Raw genomic sequence first — 10,184 nt, 5'->3', positions numbered from 1 at the left:
CCGTGTTCATATAATTTATGTGTACCTATTTTTTCTATAACTTTTCATTAAAAATCGTTACATTTTCAATAATAGCTAGTAATTTTACCTATCTCAGCAGGTAGTATTTCTGACGCCAATAATTGATGTAATTTAAAGTAAACAAAATTGTGAATATGAATTTATTAAATTCATTGTTAATATCAGCATTTTTCAAATGTTTTGTTGGTATTATAACTGAATTTATGAACTCATATTTAATATCAATATTTTTACTTTAAAAATTATTTCGGTTATTTGTCACAGAAATATTACTTGCAATCCTTTATTACAAGCCACCCTGTATAATTAAAGCGAAATAACCCCGTTATTTATCATCAAGGCCGGCCTGCCATCGAAGGACTTTTTAGTTCACCCTGACGGCCGGTAGTTTCGCTACGGTTCTGTTTCTTTTTCTTAGGTGCTCCGTTTTCTTCTATTATATATTTTGTGGTATATTAGTTGTAATTACTTAATTTTCTTATTTCTGAGACTAAGTTAGCTAAGACGAAATGAAGTAAAGAAGACTCTAAAAAGAATACATTTATAGATTCATGGCTTCAGATTAGTAAGCATTTTAAAAAGCTAGCTTAGTTGGGGTAAGGGGGTTTTCTAATTCTTAGATATTCTCAGTTTTAAGCAAACTTATAAACGTAAAAAGAACAAATACTTTTGTAAGATAAAGTATCTTAGTTACTCTAAGTTAAAATTGGTTAAAAGAATATTATGGATGGAGCCAAAGCTGACTTTTTGTGCCTTGTAGTTTAGTAGCTACTGAGCTACTCCAACATGAACCGCAAAAGCGGCAATTTGCCCTGTCACTATATACACGTGACCTAGGATAAAATCGCGCGATGACTGTGCATCCTTAGTTATAACGCTACTCCCAAAAATCCACCACCAGGGCGCGAGTGATACCGCCACATGCGCCAGGACAAGAGGAAGTCCCACAAACTGCCTACATTGGTAGTCGGGGTTGATGACGGGTGGCGTCTACCTTCAAGAGGCTATCCAGGTTTACAGCGATGAGGCAGGAGAAAGAGGGATAGTCCCTCTCGGTCCCAAATCATTTGGGCCATAAACACTACAAAAAAAATGACAGTTCTACTACAGAAGTTTTACCGCGTAATTTAAATTCGTTTAGAAAACGCAACTACAAGAGTTAAATTAAGTTTTCTTTATCCATCGGTTTATAGATTTGGAGTAAAATTAATAAACATTTACATACCGTTGTTTTTTTTTATAACCTACAAGATATCCTGTAGGATTTCCAAGTTTAAGATCAAATGTGGTACTCATTTATATGTAATAGTATTATTTTGTTTTCGTGGTCCTAGAGAACCCCCAGTAATATTAATGATAATGTAGAGATGTAGTCTTAACCATCCTTGGAATGTCCACACTACTCGTGATAGGATTAGACCTAAAATCCTTTGGGTGTTGGGTACTATATTGGTTATACTTGTACATGGTGAAATAAAACTCTTTGAACTGAACTTTATATTATATCAACATTATTTATAGTACATATATATAGGTACAGGCTGTTACAAATTTGCTTCTCACTACAGGGATCTCAGAAACGGTAAGAGATACGAAGTAGCCTAAATGGAGGCAAAGTTGCATAATTAGGGGACCAACATTATTATGCCTCTAAAAAATCAAGACTAACATGATTAGTTTTTGAAATGTTTGAAAAAAAAACGATATTTTGAAAATCCATGTTTGTTTCATTTCAGCCTTGTTTGAGGTGATGTTGAAAAAAGAAGAACACTTTCTCATGGCAACTTTTTGCCCTCTATCGAATGGCATAATCAATTTTTATATGTAATGTTTTGTCTCTAGAGGACCATCATCAACTTCATTTTTTTAAATAGTATCCTGAAAAATTTATTACATTTTTTGCAAGCCTTCATGACTCCCAATACTGTACTGTCTCAGCCCGAACCAGATTCAGACGATGTGTCTTGAAAAATTCATCGTCAGTGTATTCGTTCCAAATTGATCAAATTTTTTTATTTAGATTTCTGTTTATCGAATTATCGGACACTCTAAGTATCGTTAGACCCTGTGAAATTCACTGTGAAAAGCCCTGTGAAAAAAATTAGATAGGAATTTGTTTGAATTTTGAGTACTCGAGAAACCTAGAAATAAATATGGGCATGGGATATTTTATTGTAACGGGTGATGGTAATAGTTTAAATAACTAGGTGGATTTCACAGGGTCTAATGACACTTAGAGTGTACTCGTAGTGTATTCAATAAACATAGAAATCTAAATAAAAAAATTAGATAAATTTGGAACAAATACATTGAAAATGAATTTTTCTACACAAAACGTCTGAATCTGGTTCGGGCTGAGGCAGTACAATATTGGGGGTCATGAAGGTTTGCAAAAAATGTAATAAAACTTCCAGGGTCGTATTTAAAAAAATGAAGTTGATGATGGTCCTGGTAAGACGAAACGTTACACATAAAAATTGATTATGCCATTCGATAGAGTGCAAAAAGTTGCTGTGGAAATGCTATTCTTTTTTCAATATCACCTCAAACAAGGCTGAAATTAAACAAAAACGGATTACCAAAATTTATTTTTTTTTTCAAATATTTCAAAAACTAATCATGTTAGCCTTGATTTTTTAAAAGCATAATATTGGTCCCCTGATTATGCAACTTTGCTACTTCGTATCTCTTACCGTTTCCGAGATCCCTGTAGTGCGAAGCGAATTTGTAACAGCCTGTACATAGAACTACTCAACCTTTCGCATTTTAATATATTCGTAATCATGTTGTAAGTGACTCCTGAGTTTAGGGACAGTCGTATGCCTTAACTCAGGATATCTACATATGGCATCCTGCATTTCTTTCTTATTAGGATAATATCCCGTGTTATAATAATCTTTAAATAGGTCTCTGCAAAGTTGTTTTGCTGGGGTATTCCATCCGTAAGATGTACCACTGGATTCTGAAAATAAAACAGAATATTTATTTGTATAGTGTGTGCCAAATTTTACATGTCAGCCTTATCACAGGGGAAAAGAAGAAAAATGAAAAGATTGACTCAGTCATAAACGAGATTAAATAAAGACCGTTTTGCACTAATTCACTTTAAAAAAATAACAATCTTCTGAACAACATTTGTTAAGAAAATGTGTTGCTCTTATCACCCGTTTTAAAAGTTACTCAAAACATTTTTCAAAAAATTTATAAAAAATCACATTTCGTGTAAGTCATACAAGTACTCCATGGAAAAATATCTAAATCATTTTATTATAAAACGTTATAAAATTGTACTTTTTTAAATTTAAATGTTATATTTTGTGTTACTGGCAATTAAAATATCAAATACTCTTCTGTATTTATCTACTTTTCATAAATCATTTCGAACATAAGTATTAATGTTGAGTGAGGAAATAGTATTCCTCACTCCATAGACGGGATTGAGGGGGGGCAAGGGAGGACAGTTACCCCCTCAATATTATTGCAATTGAGCTAAAAAAATTAAACTCAGAGTTAAACTTCAAGGGAGTGCAATTTCAAATCGTATGGTAACAGATCATAGTTAAACCGCAGATAGGCGGGGGAAAGCGAGTTCAATACTCATAAAACCAGATGAAATGCACCCCCAATAGGCAGGAGAAAGCGAGTTCAATACTCGTAAAACCACAGACAGATGAGATAAACCCCCAATAGGCGGGGGAAAGCGAGTTCAATACTTGTAAAACCACAGAAGAAATAGTTAAATATGCTCTATTCATACTGGCTACTATTAAATTTTATGTCAATTCCCTAATGAACTCGCTTACACCCGCCTGTCTGGAGTTAAAAAAAAACTATAAAAAAAATTTTAAGTTGCAAAATTGCTGCACCTTGTTTTACGAGTATTGAACTCGCTTTCCACCGCCTATCTGGAGTTTAACTGAATTCGCAATTTCTCAATTTTTTGAGAGATGTTTGCCCCCTCAATGATTTGGGCGAAATCCCGCCTATGCCTCACTCAATCAACAGTATTAATAAGGCAGTATTAATTATTCATTAGAGTAAGCTTCTCATTGTAATTTACATTATGAATTTCATTATATGTTTGAAATCTTTTATATAATACTGTTTATATTTACATGATTATTCCTCAAAAACATATTTCCCATGAATTTGATGCCTATAGGAACTCTTAAAACAAGTGTACAGATACTACGCTCATCAAGAAAGTGATATAACCAAATTTATCTCTAATAAAAGTTGCTTTGTTTAGCTGTTACAGGGCACCAAAATTGGCAAAAAGATGTAGTTTTTTCTAAATAGTCAAAAATGCTTTATCAGAACGAAATGAATTTGATGTGTTTAATACCTGTAACAGATGCCTTTTTATGATGCATTTTGGTTATTGGAAAAAATTTGCAAAATGTTGTATCTTCTAACAGCTAAACAAAGCATCTTTAGATAGAGGTAAGTTTAGTTAAATCGTCCACCAAGAATATGTAGTTCCATGAGACATGAGAGTTCTGTAATATTGAGACATCCTTGTACAATGATTTTACTTACTTTGTTCGATTCTTTTCTTTTCATTGATTACCCACGTTCTCAGTTGAAGCGGAGTTCTGTTTTGCAAGCTGACCTCGTTGTGAATAAATTCTTGACAAGTTTCCAGAGATGGGATATCATTACTTCTTAAAGTTAGGTAATTCCTAAATATTTTTCTTGCATTCTGTCATTCTGGTGTCGTCCAGGTAGCTCTTTTTTTTTTCAATTGCCTTGCAAAATTGGGTCTTCTTTTTGTTCCATCTCTTCTTTGTCGTTTACATTCTCATGACTTATTTCAAGAATTGTAGACAAATCATGTATGTTTGTATCATTTTGTGGAAAATTAAAGTCATCGTTACTACTTTCACTGGATATTGATGTAGTTTTCAATACTGGAGTTGATTTTTCTTTTGCCTCTAAGCTTCTAGTTGTATGAAAATTCTCTCCATCGTACTCCTCAGATTGGACAGATGTACTGTGTACTTCAGGCAAATTATTTACATTAACATTTTCATCATCCATACCCATAGCACTAACAAGAAACTTTCCCATCTGTACTACGTCATGTAACACTGGTTTTTGACTATATATTTTGTCATGAATATTTAAGGAGTGACCCATAAAATCACTTATTACAACTTGTTTTTCCCTTTCGTAGGTTGAAGTTACAGTGGCTAAATGCTTTCTTAGTTTTGTTGCTGTCAAGTTTTTGTTTTGTAAGTTGTTTGACTCACAAAAATCAACAAGAGCCTTTCCAACTCTATAAAAGGCCTCAGATGATCCTATTGGTGTACCAAATACATATGGGTTATTTGTATCTACATTGGCTTCTTTTCTGTATCGTAGAATTTGCTCAATCGCTAACATATCTAACCGAGACACAAGAATAGAAGCAGGTGAATCTAATTTACCCCTAGATATGTAACGTCCAAAGGAAACAACATATTTTTTTGAGAATCATCTAATTTCTTCAGTATTTCGTCATCGACCATCTGCAAATTTTTATATTCCACAATTTGTGACTTTTCAACATCACCAGGCCTTTTTCTATTAAATGCCATCATTTTTATCAAGTTAACTTTATTTCATTTTACCCATAAATCCAATTTAAATTGAAATTTTAACCCTTCTATGCACATTTGAAGATCAGACTCCAGACATTCGAATAATTTTTTTACATCTTCAGTTTTTGGTAATGTCACCACTTTGGAACGCTGATGTTGTGTTCGGTTCTCTATAGCTATTTTGTTAATCAATGAATTTGCCGTTGTAGTTAATAGTTTCAAAAATTGTTTTGCATTATTTTCGATAATCTTATCCTTTTTTTTAATAGCTTCAGTCTGTAGTACATTGCCTACTTGCGATATTAATGTTACAGAAGTAGGACCAAAACTAGGTGCAGAAAATTTACCATCATGAAGTCCTGCTAAATTATAAACAGATTGGATAAAACTCAAAGTTTACAGGATCAAATATAGATGCCGCATCAGAGATATTTGGATTCATTTTTCGCATTTCAAGGAGAATTCGAGAAATATGTCGCAATTTGTTCCGAATCATTTTAAAATGATGTTGACTAGTACTGTATTTCATTACTAACAAATTGCCGTATATTATTATAAGCTCATCATGAGCAATTGTTTTAGTAACTTCATCATTTTTTAATATTGGGAAAATTATCTCTCTTAAAGTTTTACATGCTTTTTCATGTATATCAGACAAGCACGATCTGCTAAGAACTTGAACATTTCTTCTTTCTGCATCTAATTCTGCTTCTACCAAATATTGTTTTGATTTAAATTTGCAATGCAGCCTTATGTGGTTGCGAAGATTATCTCTTGAATAAAAACCTTTGCAGAATGGACAAGGAACAGTAGTCACAGTCACCTTAGATCTTCTAACATTTATATTATGTGGTCGTTCAGTGTAAGAGGTATTATAAAGAAAATCGCCCTTTTTTTGTATACCCAATAAAAGCAATTTTCTTTCTGTAGAGCCTGCAAATTAAAATGTTATTAATCGCATACATCATATTAAAAATAGAAAGTTCTAGTAAATATTAGTTCCGACTCCCTATGAAGATTTCACTAACTTGAACACATTTTTAATCATTTCAATCAACAAGTCTGTATCTGTTAAAATAAAAACGTTTCCAATATAATCGTTCTTTTTTCTCTGCTATAGCAAAAAAAGGGTAGTACATTTTTCTTATTTAAGGCTTGTAAATATGCATTTATTTCTAATAATTAATAATCTAATATGAAATGTAATCATAAAAAACTTCAAAATTTTCAGTCTTGGACATCTACACAATTTAACAAATTCAACCGACAGAATTATTATTTAAAATAACAAACTTAATGAGCAAATTAATTAGCATTTTATATTTTAGCAACTGCTATTTTTATTTATTTTAAAAATATAGTTCCCAATTAAGGACACATGCTAATAATATTACCTTTTTGCCATTTCAACGCTTGTTGTACATCATCTTCATTTGAATGTTTTCGTTCTAAATGCCTTCCCAATTTTGTTTGCAAAGTTTTGCAATATTTACAAAAATGTTGTTTTGTTGGATAGTTTTTATGTTCGCTCACATCTTTCTGATCTGAAATTAGGTAGTAATAACCATTTATATAAATGCTTCTTTTTTATATGAGCAAGGAGAAGAAAGGAAAAAAATTTCATTCTAAACAACGAATTAAGAACATTTTTAAAAAAATTTCTATAAAAATCTGAATCTGGCACTATGCAAAATGTAATGGTAGATCATAGTTGCTGAACAGAAATTTAAACTTTAACTATAAGTTTTTTAATATTACATGCACAAACTGTGAAAAGTACTGAAAGGCTGAAAATCCAACAAAATCGAGTTTAGCAGATATCACTGTATTTTAAACTACTAAAAATAGATTATAATGATGTTACTTCAAAAATAAATAAATAAATAACTTTTTAATAAACATATCGATGAAAAAAATAAAACAATTTAAGATTATAAATCATTCATTTACTAACTCACCAATTATGTTTTCTTCACCATGAAATGAAATAATATGTTCATTTAAACTAACCACAAATATCCCACAGTACATACATAAGTTTACTTTATCAGTTACTGAATTGGGAGATGCATGTAACGTTTCTTCATACAAATTGTTACAAATTGGTATATCTGATAAAATCTTTATTTGACCCGTTCGAATAATTCCTTCTTGAATTGTTGAATTTCTTTGTATATTATAAAAATCTTCTGCTGAATTACTGTTAATATCTGAAAAAAACTGTAGGTCACCCCAGGTACGACAAACATCTACTTCCGTATTAGACTGTACACCTACAATAAATTGTATGAAAATTTTACTAATTAAGGAGATAATTATTCTTCAAAAATAAAATAAAATAAAATAATAAATAACATGAAATTATTTAAAAAATGTATGTAAATTTGTTATTTTATTTAAGAAGAATGAGACAAATACTGTTATTCATATGTAAGTAATGAACACTTATATTAAACAATGAATCCTTACCATTTTTATCATATTTTTGATTGCATATGTGGTTATCACTATCACTATCATCGTAAAGCAGACTGCAATGTGCACAAACTGTATAATATTTATTTATAAGGTAATTGTTAGAGTTATTGTTACATAAATTAGTTCCACACAACTTTGAACTTTCATGTTCATTATCAGTTTCATGAGGAATATTTACATCACAACTGCTGACAGAGTCGCTATCACAGCAAAAATCTCCAAGTTCAATTCTTTTTGTCTCTATAAGTAACGTTTCTAAAACACAAACAATTGTATCTCAAAAAAAAATTTTTCACCAAATTTGTTAAATAGAGGTATGGACACTGAAGAATTTTAAATACTTAATCTAGGTATTAAAAATGTTTTCTATAACAGTTTTGTATATCTTAATGAAAATCATTAATAATATGCTCAGTACAGCATTTAAAATTTATTAGTAAATAGCTCACATTATACAACATAATATGTAGCATGAGAACCAATAGTTCCATCCCCAGCTTTTTTATTTATATAAAAGTTCATGATTAATTAACATTAATTTACATATTTCACATTACTACCTAATTTATATACCTAGATAAATCCACAACATTACTGAATCTCCCCCCCCCCACCCCCTCAAGTTGATATGCAATGCAAATTTAACCGACAGGGCATCAAGTAAATGAAGACTACCTCAAAACTTCTAACAAAATACAAACTTTGTTATTACATACCTTTAAGTCTTTGCAATTGTACTATAGGAAAACTGGTTTCCAAACTCTTTAATATATCTCTTAAAAGTTGTTGATTATTTGAAGAAGCCAAAAATTTCGCAGGATAAAAAATTCCATCGATCCACTTGGCAAGAATTTTATTCTGTTTACTTTTCTTCAAATATTTAGAAAAACATATATGGTATATATCATCATCAGTGAATTGTATTAAAGAATATTTAGCTGCAAACATTAATGCAAATTTAAACAAATATTTCATTGTTAATATAGTTGTTTCTATAAACATTATAACTAAGACATCTGCCCTGTCCTTACAAAATTTGGAAAAAATAAACCTAATACTGTTAGTTTTGATAGTTATTTTCAAAACTTCACGTTACATAAACAAATTATTGACAAATGTAGTAAGTTTGAGAAGAGCTTATTATCAAACAAACATATAAATCGTTAAAAAAACAAATACTATATCAAATTAAAGACACCTGAAATATTAATGAATACAGGATTTCAAAGTATGTAGGTATGTATGTACACTTCACACTTGTAGCACAGAACGAAATATTTGAAACAGCATTATCGCGATTGACGGTTTGTGACAGAACCTATAATATGATGTAAAACTCAATAACAAACCTTTCACTTTTTTAAATATTTGGGCCATAATAATACAACATAAATATAATAAAACCCTTAACTCTTAACGTCTTAATGTGACAAATTCATGCATTCGAATCGAATACGCATGTGCTGCAGCTGCGCTCGTGTATTCTTTACAGTGGCGTTGCATACAGGCATACAGGAAATCTGGCGAATGGTAATATTTACCCTCAAGAAATAGATCTAAGATTTAACTAATGATTACTACTTTTTCTTAAATACTTTTTAAATGAAAATTTTACTAACTAGAAAGTATAGATCAGAACACGTAAATATGTTTGGGTCAAGAAAAGTAAACGGAAAATAAGTTATTAAGACTGTGTTCAGAGAATGGTCGAACTAGTTCGGTCAAATTTCTTTAGTCAAACAATCAGTTCCTAGCGGGCAGCCGACCAGAGCACACGTGTTTTGTGAAAGTGTAGTGCAAGGAGCAAATTCTACCTGCCTTTATTAAGGCTACCTGGAAAGAATCCCTTTCTTTCCTTTTAATCACCGACCTAATCCCCGGCTTAAGCATAGACGCCGTCGGCATCTTTGTTACAGCACCTGTGCCGGGGTTATGCCCAGGTAAGTTTTTACTTATTTATCAGTTATTTTCATTACTTTAGAATACATTTCTTTAAAATTGCGACCCCCGACAAACAATATACCAGACAGACAAATACACCAAAAGACACGTACGCCCCCGTGAGGGGGCATCCCCACACGACTAACACTTACACACCTTCCC

General features: G+C 31.4%; 1 protein-coding gene across 1 annotated transcript; it reads right to left on the bottom strand.

Moving 5' to 3' along the window:
• Window positions 1-2,720: 2,720 nt before the first annotated feature.
• LOC111692966 lies at window positions 2,721-5,067 on the bottom strand. Its single transcript, XM_023457106.1, has 3 exons — window positions 4,775-5,067; window positions 4,561-4,703; window positions 2,721-2,983 (listed from the first exon to the last, which is right to left on the bottom strand). Exons 1-3 carry the CDS (start codon window positions 5,065-5,067, stop codon window positions 2,769-2,771), a joined length of 651 nt encoding a protein of 216 aa, XP_023312874.1. The 3' UTR covers window positions 2,721-2,768.
• Window positions 5,068-10,184: the final 5,117 nt, after the last annotated feature.

Source organism: Anoplophora glabripennis, unplaced genomic scaffold (genome assembly GCF_000390285.2).
Source record: "Anoplophora glabripennis isolate ALB-LARVAE unplaced genomic scaffold, Agla_2.0 scaffold387, whole genome shotgun sequence".
Lineage (NCBI taxonomy): Eukaryota > Metazoa > Arthropoda > Insecta > Coleoptera > Cerambycidae > Anoplophora > Anoplophora glabripennis.
Note: the sequence above shows the minus strand (reverse complement) of the source record. Positions and strands in the feature narration are given on the sequence as shown.